This window comes from Heptranchias perlo, chromosome 9, assembly GCF_035084215.1.
Source record: "Heptranchias perlo isolate sHepPer1 chromosome 9, sHepPer1.hap1, whole genome shotgun sequence".
In the NCBI taxonomy this organism is placed as follows: Eukaryota; Metazoa; Chordata; class Chondrichthyes; order Hexanchiformes; family Hexanchidae; genus Heptranchias; species Heptranchias perlo.
Genome location: NC_090333.1, coordinates 5,416,235 through 5,438,377, shown reverse-complemented (window position 1 = coordinate 5,438,377; position 22,143 = coordinate 5,416,235). Strand labels below are relative to the sequence as shown.

The 22,143-nt window shown below is 45.0% G+C and overlaps 1 protein-coding gene across 1 annotated transcript in view; it reads right to left on the bottom strand.

The window, feature by feature from the left end:
* Nucleotides 1-263: 263 nt before the first annotated feature.
* Nucleotides 264-22,143, bottom strand: part of LOC137325595 (vitellogenin-like) — a 53,576-nt gene continuing 31,696 nt past the window's right edge. Inside the window, exons 23-30 of the mRNA XM_067990861.1 lie at nt 19,491-19,622; nt 19,374-19,448; nt 13,044-13,256; nt 9,501-9,643; nt 9,285-9,414; nt 9,040-9,169; nt 2,262-2,454; nt 264-483 (exon numbers count right to left, since the gene is read on the bottom strand). Of these exons, the coding sequence (XP_067846962.1) occupies nt 264-483; nt 2,262-2,454; nt 9,040-9,169; nt 9,285-9,414; nt 9,501-9,643; nt 13,044-13,256; nt 19,374-19,448; nt 19,491-19,622 (1,236 nt within the window). The remainder of the gene's footprint in view (nt 484-2,261; nt 2,455-9,039; nt 9,170-9,284; nt 9,415-9,500; nt 9,644-13,043; nt 13,257-19,373; nt 19,449-19,490; nt 19,623-22,143) is intronic.

Genomic DNA, 22,143 nt, shown 5'->3' with positions numbered 1-22,143 from the left:
ACTCTATCAGCATATCCTTCCATTCCTTTCTCCCTCATGTGTTTATCTAGCTTCCCCTTAAATGCATCAATGCTATTTGCCTCATCTACTCCTTGTGGTAGCAAGTTCCACATTCTCACCACTCTCTGGGTGAAGAAGTTTCTCCTGAATTCCCTGTTGGATTTTATACCAAATTATACCTTCCCTTTTACAGTGAATTACCCTTTTGTTTTCTGGCGTGATTTTTGCAATACTAGAATGTTTCCGCAATTTTTAAATCGGGGCTACTTTTTGATATCGCATTTTGTATCAAAAAATACCTCTGCAGTACGTGGTCCCAATAGCCCAGCTCTGTCACTGATACCTTGTTTGGAGGTGTGCCATTTTCTCCATATGTAGAAGAGATACTCACTTTGTATCACTTTTTCTTGATTACTCAGTGTGGTTTCTACATTGTCAACGAAGAGTGTTATTCCAACCTGTGTAGGATATGCTTCAACGGTGCTGTTAAAAATAAAACAAAAGTCCTATTGAAACATCTTTAACTGTTCTACAGCATAGCACCATAAGGAAAGCTAGAGTAAAAAAAAGTGGGCATGGTCGTGTAGTGGTTATGTTACTGGACCAGTAACCTAGTAGATCTGGACTAATAAATTAGATAGTTCAAATCCCGCCATGGCAGTTTGAGAATTTGAATTCAGATTGTTGTAAAATCCCAACTGGTTCACCAGTGACCTTTGGGGTAGGAAATCTGCTGAGCTGGCCTGGCCTCTGTGTGACCCCCAGTCCCACATCAATGTGGTCGACTCTTAAATAAAAACAGAAAATGCTGGAAATACTCAGCAAGTCTGGCAGCTTCTGTGGACTCTCTCAAGTGGCCGAGCTAGCCACTCGGTTGCATCAAACGGCTCACCTTAACCACACAGATTGCAGCGGGTTCAAGAAGAAGGCCCACAGAGGGATGGGAAATAATTGCTGGCCTTTGGATGCCCACATCTTGAGAATGAATTTTTTTTAAAAGGCCATTTAGCCCACCAAGCCTATTTTAGACCACGTACAATCTGTACAGATCGCATACGCAAACCATGCACAATCTGTACAGATCACATACGCAAACCATGTACAATCTGTACAGATCACATACGCAAACAATGTACAATCTGTTCAGATCACATACGCAAACCACATACAATCTGTACAGATCGCATACGCAAACCACGTACAATCTGTACAGATCGCATATGCAAACCATGCACAATCTGTACAGATCGCATATGCAAACCATGCACAATCTGTACAGATCACATACGCAAACCATGTACAATCTGTACAGATCACATACGCAAACAATGTACAATCTGTTCAGATCACATACGCAAACCACATACAATCTGTACAGATCGCATACGCAAACCACGTACAATCTGTACAGATCGCATACACAAACCATGTACAATCTGTACAGATCGCATACACAAACCATATACAATCTGTACAGATCACATACACAAACCATGTACAATCTGTACAGATCACATACGCAAGCCATGTACAATCTGTACAGATCGCATACATAGACCATTTACAAACTACTCCACGGATCACATACACAGAAAACCAATCACATTTCACAGAAACAAACAGACACAGTCACATCTTCACCTTTAGTTGTTACTGCCTGCCTGGGAAAGATGTAAAAATGAGGTGAGTTCTATAAAACAGCTCACATTCCGGCTCTGTGCCTCACACCCATTCGTTTCCAAGTTTGGGCTCACTGCGGGGACTGACTTGCCTGCCACATGTTCCGTCTGTACCTCAGTCTCAACTTACCTCCCGACCCGTCCCTCTGTGTCTCAGGCTGGGTGAAAGGCTGGCACTTAACCCATTGAATAATCTTAAAATTAGAACCGGGCCATTCAGGAGTGAAATCAGGAAGCACTTCTTCACAGAAAGGGTAGTGGAAATCTGGAACTCCCCCCTTCCCCCCTCCCAAAAAAGGTTGTGGATGCTGGGAGTCAATTAAAACTTTCAAGACTAAGATTGGTTGATTTTGTTGGGTGGGGATATCAAGGGGTATGAAGCAAAGGCAGGTAAATGGGGTTGACGCACAGATCAGTCTTGATCAAATTGAACAATGGAACAGGCCCAAGGGGCCTACTCCTGTTCCTATCATCCTATGCACCAGAGCCCCCCTCCTTCCCATACCACAAATCCATCATACATTAAGGACATTCGTGTCTGAGTACTGCTTAAGGCAAAGATGACTTGTGATGGCTACTTACATATTGGGCACTGCCATGAGTAGCTTTATTGCCTTCTTTGTCTGCTGATTATCCGCGCGTCTGATCAATAAAACAAATTTTGGAGTGGGTGAACAATCTTTGGTCAGAACGTAGTGGCAATCATTAGGTACTTTATATTTTAACTCATTGTTGTCAAATGTGACAACTCGCTCGTTTTCTGCAATACACTCCCCTGCGGGGAAAAAAAGATAAAAGATTACAAAAAGTAAGCTTTGTCCCTCCTTTGTTGACAGTTCCGATCAACTATTCCATTGACTTCCTTCTTAGTGAACACGTCATAAGAACATAAGAAATAGGGGCGGGAGTAGGCCATATGGCCCCTCGAGCCTGCTCCGCCATTCAATAAGATCATGGCTGATCTTCTACCTCAACTCCAATTTCCAGCCCGATCCCCATATCCCTTGATTCCCAAAAAAAACTGTACAATGTTACTGTCAATATTGAGTATTGTTACCAGGGTTGGATTTACTTATTGATATCTGTGCTTTTCCCAGTGTTTACTTGTAGGGCACAGCACCCTCACTTTTTCTTACCTATTACCACAACAACTTTTGGCTGGCAGTGCAGCACGCGAATTTGGAAAATGGGCAGAAGTCCCAACACATTCCAGTGGACGGGATCTGCGGGAGCTTCATTTTAATATCTATTTGGGGCCACTTCAATAACATGCGTCATTTCCCACCATTCAGGTGTGCAGGACGCCTGACATAAAGAATGCCCATTTGACATGGACATCAGGGTGTCCTAGACGGCAGTACGTATCCTGGAGATCAATGGAATGGACACAGCAATCTAAAGCCAAATGTAATTTAGTTACTTCATCTTTCTTTTGTTTTTCCCCACCCTCCTGTTAGCATTTGGGCTCCCCTAAGTTTGCCAATTGATGTAAATTATTCATTCTTTTCTGCAGCAACATTTCTGGCACTAATGGATTTCCTAATAGAAATTCCCCTATCTGACATGCCTAAAAGAAAAGGAGGGTTTTATGCAGGGATGCCGGGCAAGTCAGGCTACACGAGAGGTGCTCTGTGCCCAGCTGCCAGTGCCCACACACAACTGCCCTGCAGGCAGAGGTGAAAATACCTCACTTTGGTAGATGATTAGAATTGGGGGAGGCTCCTCATCTCAAAGGAAGTCATTAAAATATGTGAACGCCTGACTAACTGTAATGTTGGTTGGTTGCCTAAATCACATTTCGTTAAACTTTCAGTGGCATGAAAGGAAGGAATTTCAGGTCGATCAGCAGCCGGAGTACCCCGATTAGCTATACCCCACATTGATACAACCAAGCATATCTGCAGGCCCTAGCAGACCTACGTGGAATTGAATATGGGGAACTGTCTTCACATTGTCTGGCTCATCAGATAAAAAGTAAAAGAACGACTTGCATTTTTTTAAAGCACCTTTCACGATCTCAGGACTTCCCAAAGCGCCTTACAGCCAGTGAAGTACTTTTTTGAAGTGTAGTCATTGTTGTGATGTAGGGAAACGTGGCAGCCAATTTGTGCACAGTAAGGTCTCACCAACAGCAATGAGATAAATGATCAGTTTTAGGTGCTGGTTGAGGGATAAATATTGGCCGGGACAATTCCCCTACCCTTCTTCAAAATAATGCCATGGGATCTTTTATATCCACCTGAGAGGGTATACAGGGCCTTGGTTTATTGTCTCATCTGAAAGATGGCAGTTCAGACAATGCAGCACTCCCTCAGTACCACACCGAGAGCGTCAGCCTAGATTTTGTGCTCAAGTTCCTGGAGTGGGATTCTGAACCCACCAACCTTCTGAATCAGAGGCGAGAGTGCTACCCACTGAATCACGGCTGGCACTCAGTGATAGTCAGAGAGATATACCATCTGCCGCAAGGTCACCTCTAGATACCATACAGCACAGGGTCGGCCCAGGCAGTGGCTGTAACAGCCAACTGCAGCCTGAAATGTTGCTCCACCTCCCTGCAGGCATGCTGTATTGCTGACCTATGGGCCAGGTGCTGTGGAGTGGCACAGAGGGCGGCCTTCTTCATAATCACTTCATGCAGCACCACCTCTGCTTCAACACTTGCCTGCAGATTTGGAGCCCCCCCCCCCCATCAATGGGTTCCCGCTTCCTCCATGTTTGCCCATCACGTCTTAGCCCTCACCCCTTCAGCTTTAACAGAGGCTGTCAATGAGTTGAACGAGCCTCTCCAAAGGTTTCTATCCCCGTATTGTGACACTGCTCCTCGATTGTCCCAATCACTTTAAATTTTCCACTCCCACCACTTGACTCGCTCTGAAGCGAAGTGCGGCCTACGCAAAGGCTCAATGGGGAAAGGCCACCATGTACGGACATTCCACCTTGTATTGTACAGCATGTATTAGAAGATATGTACTGTGTTTTAAATTGTAATGATGGAATCGTATTGTGTACGATCTGTATTGTATTGTTTTTGAATTGTAATTGTGACATGTATGTATCCTTAAATTTTATGAAATAAATTATATTTTGAAATTAAAAAAAACTTGTTGCTCTTTTCATCTGTCCAAATCAACACCTGAAGAGTGTACTATACCTGGGAGTGTACTATAGACCCCCAAATAGTCAGAGGGAGATAGAAGAGCAAATATGCAGGCAAATTTCTGAGAAGTACAAAAACAGTAGGGCAGTAATAGTAGGGGATTTCAACTACCCTAATATTAACTGGGACACAAACAGTGAAGAGTATAGAGGACACAAAATTCTTAAATTGCATTCAGGAGAATTTTTTTAGCCAGTACGTAGCAAGCCCAACAAGAGAGGGGGCAGTTCTGGATTTAGTTTTAGGAAATGAGGCTGGGCAGGTGGAAGGAGTATCAGCGGGGGAGCATTTTGGTGGTAGTGATCATAATTCAGTTAGTTATGGAAAAGGACAAAGATAGAACAAGGGTTAAAGTTCTCAACTGGGGAAAGGCCAACTTTACTAAGCTGAGAAATGATTTAGCAAAAGTGGACTGGAAACAGATACTTGAAGGTAAATCAGTGTCAGACCAGTGGGAGGCATTCAAGGGGGAGATTCAAGGGGTGCAGAGTAAACATGTTCTCACAAAGAAAAAGGGTGGGGCTGCCAAATCTAGAGCCCCCTGGATGTCAAGAAGCATACAGGGTAAGATAAGGCAGAAAAGGAAAGCTTACATCAGACGCCGAGAACTCAATACTGCAGAAAGCCTAGAGGAGTATAAAAAGTGCAGGGGTGAAATTAAAAAGGAAATTAGGAAAGCAAAGAGAGGGCATGAAAAAATATTGGCAAGTAAAATCAAGGAAAACCCAAAGATGTTTTATAAATACATTAACAGCAAAAGGATAACTAAGGAAAGATTAGGGCCTATCAGAGACCAAAAAGGTAACCTGTGTGTGGAGGTGGAAGATGTTAGTATGGTTCTTAATGAATACTTTGCATCTGATTTCACAAAAGAGAGGGATGATGCAGACATTGTAGTTAAGGAGCAGGAGGGTGAAATATTGCATGGGATAAACTTAGTGAGAGAGGAAGCATGGTACCGGAGGATTGGAAGACTGCTAACATTGTACCATTGTTTAAAAAGGGACCGAGGGATAGACCGAGTAATTATAGGCCAGTCAGTCTAACCTCGGTGGTGGGCAAATTATTGGAATCAATTCTGAGGGACAGCATAAATCGTCACTTGGAAAAGCACGGAGTAATTAAGGACAGTCAGCATGGATTTGTTAAGGGAAAGTCATGTCTGACTAACTTGATTGAATTTTTTGAGGAGGTAACAAGGAGGATCAATGAGGGTAGCGCAATTGATGTGGTCTACATGGGTTTTAGCAAGGCTTTTGACAAGGTCCCACATGACAGACTGGTCAAAAAAGTAAATGCCCATGGGATCCAAGGGAAAATGGCTAATTGGATCCAAAATTGTCTCAGTGGCAGGAAGCAAAGGGTAATGGTCGACGGGTGTTTTTGTGACTGGAAGGCTGTTACCAGTGGGGTTCCGCAGGGCTCAGTACAAGGTCCCTTGCTTTTTGTGATATATTAATGATTTGGACTTAAATGTAGGGGGCATGATTAAGAAGTTTGCAGATGATACAAAAATTGGCCGTGTGGTTGATAGTGAGGAGGAAAGCTGTAGACTGAAGGAAGATATCAATGGATTGATCAGGAAAAGTGGAAAATGGAATTCAATCTGGAGAAGTGTGAGGTAATGCATTTGGGGAGGGCAAAAAAGGCAAGGGAATACACAATAAATGGGAGGATACTGAAAAGTGTAGGGGAAGTGAGGGACCTTGGAGTGCATGTCTACAGATCCCTGAAGGTAGCAGGACTGGTAGATAAGGTGGTTAAGAAGGCAAATGGAATACTTTCCTTTATTAGCCGAGGCATAGAATATAAGAGCAGGGAGGTTATGCTGCAACTGTATAAAACACTAGTTAGGCCACAGCTTGAGTACTGTGTACAGTTCTGGTCACCACATTACAGGAAAGACGTGATTGCATTAGAGAGGATACAGAGGAGATTTACGAGGATGTTGCCAGGACTGGAGAATTTTAGCCATGAGGAAAGATTGGATAGGTTGGAGTTGTTTTCTTTGGAACAAAGGAGGCTGAGGGGAGATTTAATTGAGGTGTACAAAATTATGAGGGGCCCAGATAGAGTGGATAGGAAGGATCTATTTCCTTTAGCAGAGAGGTCAATAACCAGGGGGCATAGATTTAAAGTAATTGGTAGAAGGATTAGAAGGGAGCTGAGGAAAAATGTTTTCACCCAGAGGGTGGTGGGGGGGTCTCGAACTCACTGCCTGAGAGGGTGGTAGAGGCAGAAACCCTCAACTCATTTAAAAAGTACCTGGATGTGCCCATGAAGTGCCGTAAACTACAAGGCTATGGACCAAATGCGGGAAAGTGGGATTAGCCTGGGTGGCTCATTTTCGGCCGGTGTGGACACAATGGGCCGAATGGCCTCCTTCTGTGCCGTAAATTTTCTATGATAATATGATTCTAAGTTTTACAAATGAACTGACTTGATGACCACCCAGCTTCCCAACTTGGCCCCCATGCTCGCTGATATTGTAAATGGTTCCCTCTCCTCAGGTACTGTTTCCTTCCATTTTAAAACCGTCATCAAACCCCTCCTCAAAAAAGCCCACCGTCAGCCCCGCTGTCCTTGCAAACTACCGCTCCATCTGAAATCTTCCTTTCCTCTCCAAAATCCTTGAATGTGTTGTCGCCTCCCAAATCCATGCCCATCATGCCCACAACTCCACGTTTGAAGCTCTCCAATCAGTTTTCCGCCTTTCCCACAGCATTGAAACAGTCCTAATCAAAGTCACAAATTTCACCCTCTGCGACCAGGACCGTGGTGAACTATCCCTCCTCATGATTCTCAACCTCTCAGCAGCCTTTGATATAGTCAACTACACCATTCTTCTCCAACGTCTCTCCTCCGTTGTCCAACTTAGTGGGACTTCCCTCGCTTGGTTCTTCTCTTACGTATCTAATCGTAGCCAGAGTATCTCCAGCCGAGCCTCTAACACCATATCCTCCCCATCGTAAAGACTGCCTACTTCTACCTCAGTAACATCTCCCGTCTCTGTCCCTGCCTCAGCCCATCTGTTGCCGAAAACGAGTCCAATGCTCTCCTCGTGGACCCCCCCATCCTTCCCCTCCCCCTCCAGACACCACCTCATCCAAATGTCTACCGCCTGTATTCTATCCAACACCAAGACCCGCTCACTCATCACCCCTGTGCTCACTGGCCTGCATTGGCTCCAGGTCCCCAATGTCTCCACTTTAAGATTCTCATCTTTGTGTTGAAATCTCTTTATGGCCTCGCCCCTCCCAATCTCTGTAACCTCCTCCAGCCCTACAACCCTCCGAGATCTCTGCGTCCCTCCAACTCTGGCCTCGTACATCTTCCATTTCCTTTGCCCCACTATTGGCAGCCCTGCCTTCAACTGTCTAGACCCATACCTCTGAAATTCTCACCCTAAATCGTTCTGCCTCTTGACCTCTCCCTTTTAAGATCCTCCATAAAACCCACCCCTTTGACCAAGCTTTTGGTCATCTGTCCTAACGTGTTCTTTTTTGGCTCAGTGTCAATTTTTGTCTAATTACATTTCTATGAAGCACCTTGGGAGGACTATCTATGCAAAAGGCACTATATAAATGCAAGTTGTTGTTGCAACTAACCGAAATGAGGAAAATCTAGCCTTGTATTGTTTTCAAGCTACCTGTTGCGTTCCATACTTTCTAAAGAGGAAAAGGGCTATCTTTAATTCAACAATCCCTCAGTCTCAGTGGAGAAGACTTGCTCAAAGGCAGCGCAGGTCAGAGATGGGGCTACACCGTTGTATCCAACCCCTGATTCTCTGGTCTGTGCCCCCTTTGAACAATTCTCTTCACTGGGCTCATGGGATCACTGAGTTTACTCTTTGATGTACCAATTCACCATCAAGCATCTTTCCTTGATTAACTGGGTCAAAATCCTGGAACTCCCTTCCTAACAGCACTGTGGGAGAACATTCACCACACGGACCACAGCGGTTCAAGAAGGCGGCTCACCACCACCTTCTCAAGGGCAATTAGGGATGGGCAATAAATGCCGGCCTCGCCAGCGACACCCACATCCCGTGAACGAATAAAAGAAAACATATCACAGTGTGAACTGACGTTCAGGATAGCAGTGCTTTCCTACGTGTTTGTTCGATTAAAATAAGAACAGGCTATCAGATGAAATCACACACCGAAAAGTTTGAAGGGAAGAAGTGGAAATAATAATTACGTTGATTCATTGTCAGAAACAGTTCTGGAATCATAGCAATGCTTTTGAATCCTCGCGCCTGTACTACTGGGGCTACTGCATGAACGAGCACTGGCAAAGGGAGTTCGAAGCCTTGATAATAGATTGTAAACTGGAACAGAAACAAAAAAGGTTCAGGATTATACAGGCAAAGAAATAGCAGCTCTCAAATTAAGAAAAGGTGACTTGGAGCACAGTTAAATGGAAGTAAACAAAGGGAGCGGTACCCTGGGCAGTTTAACGATAGTATCGATGGTCCATGGCGACGTTAAAACGACCAATGTTGTAATCTGATGAGAAGGGTTACTTTTCAATCTGTTAGAAAATCCCAACAGAAAGGCAACTCCTGGCCCAATCCTGGTCAAAAAGAGCACTGTCTTAGTGTTGTGTATAGCATACAAGGAAAACAGCAGCAGAAGCTAATTACATGACACACTGCTTACTTTACTGCACCAGACATTATCACAGCAGGAATCTGGGACCACTCAGCTTTAACTTTCATAGCCGGGTGATTTGCGAGATATCCCATCGAAGCTTTAAAAGACAGCTTATACTTCTGACAGTTTTCACCCCATCTGTACATTATCTAGGAAATATGAAAAGACACCTTTTTTAACACTCAATAAGACATTTTTAGGGTAAAAATTCCAGTAGCTGTGATTTGCATTGCAACAGAGGCATCCGCCTGTCCAAAAGGGGAGCACTACAGTCCAGTCAGGGCAAGGACTAAAGCATCTGCTTCAATGGGTCTGCGATGCTGATAAGTTTACACCCTGGACTAACTGCCCCTCAATCACCCTTTGCCCTGATCACACTGAACCACCTCATATTGCCCCTGGTGGGGCCCGCCTGTACACCCCAAACTGCTGTCAGGCCTGGGGGTGGGGGTCGGGTTGAGGGGGCAGGCAGAAGAAGCACCCACTCCCCCCAGGTTTGGAATTTGCCAGAAGAAACTTGTATAGAACCTTGGTTAGACCACACTTGCACAATTCTGGTCTCCATAATATAAGGATATAAATGCACTGGAGAAGGTGCAAAAAAAAGATTCACAGAGAGGATACCAGATAGAATCATAGAATCATAGAAGTTACAACATGGAAACAGGCCCTTCGGCCCAACATGTCCATGTCGCCCAGTTTATACCACTAAGCTAGTCCCAATTGCCTGCACTTGGCCCATATCCCTCGATACCCATCTTCCCCATGTAACTGTCCAAATGCTTTTTAAAAGACAAAATTGTACCCGCCTCTACTACTGCCTCTGGCAGCTCGTTCCAGACACTCACCACCCTTTGAGTGAAAAAATTGCCCCTCTGGATCCTTTTGTATCTCTCCCCTCTCACCTTAAATCTGTGCCCCCTCGTTATAGACTCCCCTACCTTTGGGAAAAGATTTTGACTATCGACCTTATCTATGCCCCTCATTATTTTATAGACTTCTATAAGATCACCCCTTAACCTCCTACTCTCCAGGGAATAAAGTCCCAGTCTGTCTAACCTCTCCCTGTAAGTCAAACCATCAAGTCCCGGTAGCATCCTAGTAAATCTTTTCTGCACTCTTTCTAGTTTAATAATATCCTTTCTATAATAGGGTGACCAGAACTGTACACAGTACTCCAAGTGTGGCCTCACCAATGCCCTGTACAACTTCAACAAGACATCCCAACTCCTGCATTCAATGTTCTGACCAATGAAACCAAGCATGCTGAATGCCTTCTTCACCACCCTATCCACCTGTGACTCCACTTTCAAGGAGCTATGAATCTGTACTCCTAGATCTCTTTGTTCTATAACTCTCCCCAACGCCCTACCATTAACGGAGTAGGTTCTGGCCCGATTCGATCTACCAAAATGCATCACCTCACATTTATCTAAATTAAACTCCATCTGCCATTCATCGGCCCACTGGCCCAATTTATCAAGATCCCGTTGCAATCCTAGATAACCTTCTTCACTGTCCACAATGCCACCAATCTTGGTGTCATCTGCAAACTTACTAACCATGCCTCCTAAATTCTCATCCAAATCATTAATATAAATAACAAATAACAGCGGACCCAGCACCGATCCCTGAGGCACACCGCTGGACACAGGCATCCAGTTTGAAAAACAACCCTCGACAACCACCCTCTGTCTTCTGTCGTCAAGCCAATTTTGTATCCAATTGGCTACCTCACCTTGGATCCCATGAGATTTAACCTTATGTAACAACCTACCATGCGGTACCTTGTCAAATGCTTTGCTGAAGTCCATGTAGACCACGTCTACTGCACAGCCCTCATCTATCTTCTTGGTTACCCCTTCAAAAAACTCAATCAAATTCGTGAGACATGATTTTCCTCTCACAAAACCATGCTGACTGTTCCTAATTAGTCCCTGCCTCTCCAAATGCCTGTAGATTCTGTCCCTCAGAATACCCTCTAACAACTTACCCACTACAGATGTCAGGCTCACTGGTCTGTAGTTCCCAGGCTTTTCCCTGCCGCCCTTCTTAAACAAAGGCACAACATTTGCTACCCTCCAATCTTCAGGCACCTCACCTGTAGCGGTGGATGATTCAAATATCTCTGCTAGGGGACCCGCAATTTCCTCCCTAACCTCCCATAACGTCCTGGGATACATTTCATCAGGTCCCGGAGATTTATCTACCTTGATGCGCGTTAAGACTTCCAGCACCTCCCTCTCTGTAATATGTACACTCCTCAAGACATCACTATTTATTTCCCCAAGTTCCCTATCATCCATGCCTTTCTCAACCGTGAATACCGATGTGAAATATTCATTCAGGATCTCACCCATCTCTTGTGGTTCCGCACATAGATGACCTTGTTGATCCTTAAGAGGCCCTACTCTCTCCCTAGTTACCCTTTTGCCCTTTATGTATCTGAGAGGATTCACTTATCAGGGAAAGCTGAATAGGCTGGGGCTGTTTTCTCCAGGGGTGACCTGATAGAGGTCGTTAAGATAATGAAAGGGTTCGATAGGGTAGATGTGGGGTAAATGTTTCCACTTGTGGGGGAGTCCAAAACTAGAGGTCATCAATCTAAGATAGTCACTAATAAATCCAATAGGGAATTCAGGAGAAACTTCTTTACCCAAAGAGTGGTGAGAATGTGGAACTCACTACCACAAGGAGTAGTTGAGGCGAATAGCATAGATGCATTTAAGGGGAAGCTAAATAAACACATGAGGGAGAAAGGAATAGAAGGATATGCTGATAGGGTCAGATGAAGTAGGGAAGGAGGAGGCACGTTTGGAACATAAACGTCGGCATAGATCAGTAGGGCCGAATGGCCTGTTTCTGTGCTATAGTTTCGATGTAACTCAATGCAACTCGATCTCTGAAAGTGGAGAATCCTGGTTCAAAGAGTTCTGCCCCAACTCCTGGCTCCTTCACCAAACCTGCGCCAGAAATTCACCCCACGGTAGAGTAGAATTTCTACCCAATTATTTGTGAAGCGCTTCAGGCCATGTACAGAAGACAAGTACATTGCGATAGATTTGTAAGGGGTTTTGATAGAGTAAATAAGGAGAAATTGTCTCCACTGGCAGAAGGGTCGGTAACCGGAGGACACAGATTTAAGATAATTGGCAAAATAACCAGGAGGGGAGATGAGGAGATGTTTTTTTAACGCAGCGAGTTGTTATGATCTGGAATGCGCTGCCAGAAAGGGTGGTGGAAGCAGATAACTTTCATAGAATAGAATCATAGAAGTTTACAACATGGAAACAGGCCCTTCGGCCCAACATGTCCATGTTGCCCAGTTTATACCACTAAGCTAGTCCTAATTGCCTGCACTTGGCCCATATCCCTCTGTACCTTTCAAAGGGCAATCGGATATAGACTTGAAAAGGAAAAATTTGCAGAGCTGTGGGGAAAGAGCAAGGGAAGTGGGACTAATTGAATGGCTCTTCCAAAGAGCCGGCATGGGCGTGATGGGCCGAATGGCTCCTTCTGTGCTGTGTGATTCTACGATTTATACATTACCATTGCTTTGTGTGCTTTAGGGATGGCAGCATCAACACACATTTTCCACCTGCTGTCTTCTGCCAGCTCGACAGCACGCAGTTGCATTTTAGGCTTGCCCCCTGAACTTTCCACAGACCCTGTGACCTGGTAGCCTTGCTGCTTGCCGTCAGTCCTTCTGGATCGAGCAAGGATGATGAGTGTAGGAGCATCTATGTCTCCAACGAGATCACGCTAGAATTGCAAACAAATGCAGACAAAAAAATGGATAAGCAGGCAACAAAGCAAGCATCACGAAACTAGGAACAGGAGGAGGCCATTCAGCCCCTCGAGCCTGTCCCCGCTATTCAATTAGATCTGTATTTTAAATGCAATTACCCGCTTGGTTCTGTAACCCTTAATATCCTTACCTAACAAAAATCTATCAATCTCAGCTTTTAAATTTTCAATGGACCCCCAGCCTCAGCAGCTTTTTGGGGGAGAGAGTTCCAGATTTCCACTCCCCTTTGCGTGAAGAAGTGCTTCCTGACATCACCCCTGAACGGCCTAGCTCTTATATTAAGATTATGCCCCCTCGTTCTGGACTCCCCCCACCAGAGGAAATAGTTTCTCTCTATCAACCCTATCAAATCCTTTAATCATCTTAAACACCTCAATTAGATCATCCCTTATTCTTCTATACTCAAGGGAATACAAGCCTAGTCTATGAAGCCTGTGTCATAATTTAACCCGTCTAAGCCCCGGTATCATTCTGGTGAATCTGCGCTGCACCCCCTCCAAGGCCAGTATATCATAGAAGTTTACAACATGGAAACAGGCCCGTCAGCCCAACATGTCCATGTCGCCCAGTTTATACCACTAGGCTCGTCCCAATTGCCTGCACTTGGCCCATATCCCTCTATACCCATCTTACCCATGTAACTGTCCAAATGCTTTTTCAAAGACAAAATTGTACCCGCCTCTACTACTGCCTCTGGCAGCTCGTTCCAGACACTCACCACCCTTTGAGTGAAAAAATTGCCCGTCTGGACCCTTTTGTGTCTCTCCCCTCTCACCTTAAATCTATGCCCCCTCGTTATAGACTCCCCTAGCTTTGGGAAAAGATTTTGACTATCTACCTTATCTATGCCCCTCATTATTTTATAAACTTAGAATCATAGAATCATAGAAGTTTACAACATGGAAACAGGCCCTTCGGCCCAACATGTCCATGTTGCCCAGTTTATACCACTAAGCTAGTCCCAATTGCCTGCACTTGGCCCATATCCCTCTATACCCATCTTACCCATGTAACTGTCCAAATGCTTTTTAAAAGACAAAATTGTACCCACCTCTACTACTGCCTCTGGCAGCTCGTTCCAGACACTCACCACCCTTTGAGTGAAAAAATTGCCCCTCTGGACCCTTTTGTATCTCTCCCCTCTCACCTTAAATCTATGCCCCCTCGTTATAGACTCCCCTACCTTTGGGAAAAGATTTTGACTATCTACCTTATCTATGCCCCTCATTATTTTATAGACTTCTATAAGATGACCCCTTAACCTCCTACTCTCCAGGGAAAAAAGTCCCAGTCTGTCTAACCTCTCCCTATAAGTCAAACCATCAAGTCCCGGTAGCATCCTAGTAAATCTTTTCTGAACTCTTTCTAGTTTAATAATATCCTTTCTATAATAGGGTGACCAGAACTGTACACAGTATTCCAAGTGTGGCCTTACTAATGTCTTGTACAACTTCAACAAGACATCCCAACTCCTGTATTCAATGTTCTGACCAATGAAACCAAGCATGCTGAATGCCTTCTTCACCACCCTATCCACCTGTGACTCCACTTTCAAGGAGCTATGAACCTGTACTCCTAGATCTCTTTGTTCTATAACTCTCCCCAACGCCCTACCATTAACGGAGTAGGTCCTGGCCCGATTCGATCTACCAAAATGCATCACCTCACATTTATCTAAATTAAACTCCATCTGCCATTCATCGGCCCACTGGCCCAATTTATCAAGATCCCGTTGCAATCCTAGATAACCTTCTTCACTGTCCACAATGCCACCAATCTTGGTGTCATCTGCAAACTTACTAACCATGCCGCCTAAATTCTCATCCAAATCATTAATATAAATAACAAATAACAGCGGACCCAGCACCGATCCCTGAGGCACACCGCTGGTCACAAGTTTGAAAAACAACCCTCTACAACCACCCTCTGTCTTCTGTCGTCAATCCAATTTTGTATCCAATTGGCTACCTCACCTTGGATCCCGTGAGATTTAACCTTATGTAACAACCTACCATGCGGTACCTTGTCAAAGGCTTTGCTAAAGTCCATGTAGACCACGTCTACTGCACAGCCCTCATCCTTCCTGAGGTGCGGTGCCCAGAACTGAACGCACTACTCCACATGGCGTCTGACCACAGCTTTATGCAACTGTAGCAAAAGTTCCACCCCTTTGTATTCCGGCCCCCTTGAGGTAAAGTCTGTTGAGTGCAAGACAAACCTGCTCAGATGATCTGCTGCTGCTCTCTCTGTGTCTTAACCTGGAATTTGACCTTGTCCCAGAGGGTTGTCGTCTGCATGTGCACTGAATTCATAAAATGACAAATTTGTGTTCTGAAGGCACAGATCATGAAGCAGAGAATAACAGCGTCGCATCTTTGATAGCCATGTTAATTATACAGCATTTTGTTGTCCTTAAATGATTTGACAGTGCGGGACAGCGCTTCCTGAAAGAGTTGCTGGTGTGCGATAAATTTATTAATGCTGCCCGGTTTTGGTTTCTCTATTCCCATTTTTTTGATTGTTCGCTTCTATAAATGGAGGTACAAAAATCCCAAAAGCCATAGTTACCCTTTAAAATTTAGCACAATCACTCAACACCATATTTTTTATTAAAATAAACTATTAGAACAGGTTTAAAAGATATGGTTTTTAATGAATAGGAAGATGCAGAAACGGAGCGTACATGAAGAATTATTTGAAACGCTACCCAGAAATTAAACGAGCTGAACAAGGAGGCAGCAGTGATGAAAAAGGCTTCTTTCTACATTAGCCACAGGAGGACACAGCAACCGATTTAAACAGAAGATTTTTAGCGATGGAGAAAAGTTACAGGCAGTCTCCGAGTCAGTGAGATGAGTTCAATCCAGAGGAAGCACTGTCAGTTCTAACATAGAAACATAGAAAATAGGAGCTGGAGTAGGCCATTCGGCCCTTCGAGCCTGCTGCGCCATTCAATATGATCATGGCTGATCCTCTATCTCAATAGCATATTCCCGCTCTCTCCCCATACCCCTTGATGCCTTTTGTGTCTAGAAATCTATCTAGCTCCATCTTAAATATATTCAGTGACTTGGCCTCCACAGCCTTCTGTGGTAGAGAATTCCACAGGTTCATCACCCTCTGAGTGAAGAAATTTCTCCTCATCTCAGTCCTAAATATCCTACCCCGTACCCTGAGACTGTGACCCCTCGTTCTCGACCCCCCAGCCAAGGGAAACATCCTCCCTGCATCCAGTCTGTCTAGCCCTGTCAGAATTTTATATGTTTCAATGAGATCCCCTCTTATTCATCTAAACTCGAGTGAATACAGGCCGAGTTGACCCAATCGCTCCTCATACGACTGTTAGGCTAAAGCCTCTCAATTCTTGAAAAAGTTACATGAATTTCCAATACACCGGGAAAAAAATGTAAATTTGAAATAGCATTGCAGATCATCATCTTACCTCGCCGTTTCGGGCTGATTTGAACTCAAGTTCCAAAAGCTCCTGGTTTATTCCCTGTGAAAATGATAATCATCACCACTTTGGTACATATATATATTTATAGAAGAAACGAGGCCTTCCTTAGAAACAAAGGCCTAGATTTTCCTAATCCTGTCCTGAGAGAGTTGGAGCAGGACATCTGCCTGTTGTTCCGACTCTGCGTGACCCTGGAGCCACATAGGACGGTCTCCCAGCGGGACTATCGCCACCAAGAGAGACCCCACTGCTGCACCGGAAGAGGAAAGGGGAGGGGAGCACAGCTTTAACGGGGGCAGAGCACCTCGAAGGCGCCAGCAACGTTTTTTCTGCCCCACCCCGCACCCCCATTCACTTGGACTCAATCGAGGCCTTCAGCAAGTATGTATTTGTGGCCTACGTGGAAAATGGGAGAGGAGGCCACTACTGGGCTTTCTCCCTCCCTCCAGTCACCTAGGGGGGAATTGCCTCCTCTACCCCAGCAGCTACTGGTACCCAACTCCCGGCAGTCCCCTAAGGCTGGCAGAGGCAGCAGCAACGTCAAAGGAAGTCAGGCAGGAAACTAGGCCCCGCCTCACTGCAGGCATTTCAATTGCTGTGCATGGGGAGCGGGTGGTCATTAGCCTTCCTGATGGGGGTGGGGAGCGAGGAAAATTAAGGTGGGGGTGGAAAAGTGGCAATGGGCCGCACTGGCCCATTTTCCCAGGTGTCTCCGCTTCTAATCCTGCCCGATTTGTAGCAGAGGAAAATTCAGGCCTAAATGGCCAATCTCAAATAAAGCATTCGACTTGTGGATCAAGGCGGACGTGTTATTTGAATGTTAGCACAAGGATGAAGATACATCGTTATGTCAGAACCAACACGACTGGCCAAATAATAGGTTTGTTAATTGACTGATTCCCAGCTCCCAGCTCCAACCGAAGGGAATGCAAGTTGGCAATAGTGTGTTCCTCCACTGTAGCTGTGATTCTCTGACCTGCACTCCCTTTGAACTTTGGACACCCACTGGGAGCCCTGGATTGCTAAATTTACCCAGTTATTCCTACGAATTTCAGTTCATTCAGGCCGATTTATGAGGTGCCATAAATTCGTCCAACCCAATAAATGAATATTTCTGTTACCTAGCTGCCAACTCAAAATTCCAATTCAAAATTCCAATTCATTGCCCGGCAAGCTAAACAATCCATAAAACCGCATGGATACTCAAATCTTATTTTTCCCGCATGCAAACCTTTTGTCACATTTACAGACCTATTTACATGCGGTGCCTGCTCAATATTGTGGTGCGGGTTTTTGCACATATACACAGTATTGAATTGGCCAGATTGGACTCCATTAAGGACAGTTACCATCGTGCAGTTAGCGATAAGATCTGTGCTAGCCTGGATGCTGCAGGAAGGTGCTGCTGGTGGTGGGACAGGAGGACCATGACTGACTTCCCAATCTCTGGAGGTACTTGCTGAGCATGGGCTAGATGGCTGGAGACTGCCAGGTCATTCTTGGTCTCTGTGGCCTCCTGGACTACTGGCTCCGCAGGGCTGGGTGTAGAACATGAACAGAATGTGTGCGAGAGTGTGTAATCACCCAGGGTAAAATTAAGGTGTTTAAATAGGAATAGGTGCAGAGCATAAACACCGGCATGGACCTGTTGGGCTGAATGGCCTGTTTCTGTGCTATACATTCTATGTAATTCTGTGTAAGTTGCCTCCCAATTGTAGTAAAGCGTTAACTAACTTGCAGATTAAACACGTAGGAGACTTATGCTGAGTGGAGAACTTGATCTTCAGGCTTTGGCTGCAACTAAATCTCCTGGTTTTGGCTTTTTCCTATTAGTGTAAATGGCACAACCATGTCTGTTCCTCCCCCCACCCCACCCCACACCCCCACCCTCCCCAGAAGAAACATCAGACCACATTCCAGTAGGGAGAGAAGTTAAGTCAGTAATAGCTCACTACCTGCAGGCAAGCAAGGGAACAACATCAATCAGCAAGATCACAGGTTATTTTTTGTTCAGTCATGGGATGTGGGCATCGCTGGCGAGGCCGGCATTTATTGCCCATCCCTAATTGCCCTTGAGAAGGTGGTGGTGAGCCGCCTTCTTGAACTGCTGCAGTCCGTGTGGTGAAGGTTCTCCCACAGTGCTGTTAGGTCGGGAGTTCCAGGATTCCAAGTCGGGATGGCGTGCGACTTGGAGGGGAACGTGCAGGTGCTGTTGTTTCCATGTGCCTGCTGCCCTTGTCCTTCTAGGTTGTAGAGGTCACAGGTTTGAGAGGTGCCGTCGAAGAAGCCTTGGCGAGTTGCTGCAGTGCATCCTGTGGATGGTACACACTGCAGCCATGGTGCGCCGGTGGTGAAGGGAGTGAATGTTTAGGGTGGTGGATGGGGTGCCAATCAAGCGGGCTGCTTTGCCCTGGATGGTCAAAAGTATGCAGGCTTCCCCATCCCCTTCCCCAATCAAACCCTAGAGATAAAGAATTAATAAGCTGCCTCAAACCTTAACTACTGTGCACCGATAAGTTAATAATCCAGGACTCCCCTACAAGTGTACACTAATTTCAAAATAATGTTTCAAAACTGAAGCTTTTGAAAACATGCTAGTAAAAAGAATCTGTACCCATGTATTGGTGGATGACGCGTGTCTGCTGTTGCTCGAGCTAGAGCAATGACTTGTGCAGTTGTTTCTCATTGTCTTTCCGAATACCCAACCCTGTCGGTCTTCGCTCTCGTAAACTCTGCGGTGCCAACCGAGTGATTGTTCACTTGAAGATGAAGATCTTCGAGAGGTGACCTTGCTTCCCGAGGAGCTTCTGGAACTGGAACTGAATGAAGAGCTTCTGGTCCGAGTGTGGTTATGCTTTCCAGTCTGTAAATAAGACACCATTATAGCTAATATGACAGGTGTAAGTGTCCCACTGTGGAGATCATAGCAGAAAAGAAGAATGCGTAGGGGACATATGAATTCCTCCAAGAGATCTGACATACCAGCATACATGGTGGCAAGGCTGTGAAATGTAAAATTAGCTTCATCTACATAAGAACATAAGAAATAGGAGCAAGTGTAGGCCATATGACCACTCGAGCTTGCTCCACCATTCAATAAGATCATGGCTGATCTTCGACCTCAACTCCACTTTCCCGCCCGATCCCCATATCCCTTGATTCCCTTAGAGTCCAAAAATCTATCGATCTCAGTTTTGAATATACTCAACGACTGAGCATCCACAGCCCTCTGGGGTAGAGAATTCCAAATATTCATGACCATCCGAATGAAGAAATTCCTCCTCATCTCGGTCCTAAATGTCCGACCCCTTATCCTGAGACTATGTCCCTTAGTTCTAGACTCTCCAGACAGGGGAAACATCCTCTCAGCGTCTACCGTGTCAAGCCCTCTTAGAATCTTACGTTTCAATGAGATCACCTCTCATTCTTCTAGCCTCCAGAGAATATAAACCCATTCTACTCAATCTCTCCTCATAGGACAACCCTCTCATCCCAGGAATTAATCTAGTGAACCTTCATTGCACCATCTCTAAGGCAAGTATATCCCTCCTTCGGTAAGGAGACCAAAACTGTACACAGTACTCCAGGTATGGTCTCACCAAAGCCCTGTACAACTGTAGCAAGACTTCCCTAATCTTGTACTCCAACCCTTTTGCAATAAAGGCCAACATACCATTTGCCTTCCTAATTGCTTGCATGTTAACTTTTTGTGTTCTGTGTACAAGGACACCCAAATCCCTCTGAACACCATTTAAAATTTCTAATTTGAAATCTCTCCAATCTCTCTAATTTGAAATTGAATTAGATCCAAAGCCTACTGAATTATGAAGACCAAGCTATCATCAATTCAGCATTTTGAAGGAAGTCTATAATGGTGAGGTGGAAATTGTTCCACTTGCCCACCACCCCACCCACCTCAGTAACTAGACTATGCAACTTTCCCACAACCCTGTGACGTGGAAAGGGAAGAAAAATCCATTTACCACAACCTATACTTCTTTTCAATCCACAAAGGAGGGATTTTGTAAACTTAAAACAATGACCCACTTCCTCTCCTCTCCCATTCTCACCTCCAACAGCCATTGGGAGGAGCTCATGGATTTTTTTTCACCTTGAAGACTGGCCATCCGTTCAACTGCCTTCTCTCCCTTTCCTCCCCTACCCTGTTCCCCCAGTTCTCCAACCCCCCCCCCCCGTCCCACATTCATATCATTCTCTCCTCCCAGCCTCACCAAGCTCTTCTCCTCCGTAAGAACTGTGTTCTCAATCCCAATCGCAGCCAAACTCCACGACACCTACATCTCTCCCTAGCTCTTTATCTCCCTTTCCTCTCTAAGATCCGTGTACATGTTGCCATTGACGAGCTCCACCATTCCCTGTATAAATCCCTTCAGTTTAGTTCCTGCCCCGTGCAAGGAATTGATCAAAGTCACCAATGACATTCTTTGTGACTGCGGTCATGAAGCACTACGCCACTCTGTCTCCCTTGACCTTTCCTCAGCATTTAACACAGTCAACCACTCCACGCTCCTTCATTATCTCCCTCTGGGTTTGAATGATGCATATAAACCACAACAGAGATGCTGACAAGTCGGGACTGCCATTCGAAGGTCAGCTCGCTGGTGAGATGAATGGACCAGCGCAAAGTTGCTGCACTGCCCAGCTGGAAACAGACAGAAAAAGGTACGCTGGGTTTTTTAGGTCTAAACTATTTTTTGACGGCGTGGTAAGTCTTAATGACGGCCAAACAACCTCACCGCCACTGAAAATTAACTTTAAAAAATGTGGGCTCTCATTCCTTCCGATTTTAATTACTGTTGGAGATTTTAAAAATATATAATTTTTATTCCTTTGCTTTTTATTTCTGTCTCTTTTGTCTCTGTCTTTTAAGTCAATATTTCTTAGCCTCTATTTCGCTTTCTCTAACTGATTTTACACTGTAGCTATTGTAGCTTCCTGGTTCTGACTCTGCCCGGCTGGTCGAGGATGCTTCACTCTGATTGTTTGAGGGGACTGAGCGATCCTTTTCCCTGCTCACACAGCTCACAGATGCCCGGGGGGGGGGGGGAGGGGGGAGGACGCTGCACTTTTTGCAGCTCACCATTAGAGGAGGTTCCCGCACTAAAGCCCGTAGATCGTTTATAAGCAAGTGTAAATCTAATGAGCGGTGGGAACCGTTAGTTCGCCACTCAGAGCAAATTCCAGCCCATTAACACCTTGAGTGTACACAGAATACATCATTTATTTTTAATGTGATATTCAGTTTGCTGTTCTTTATTATGTCTCAGCTTCAAGTTGGAATTTTATCAGTTTCTATGACTAACATAACTGGATATTCAAAGTTTTTCTGTGCAGCTACTTTTCACATTACAATAAAAAGGAGT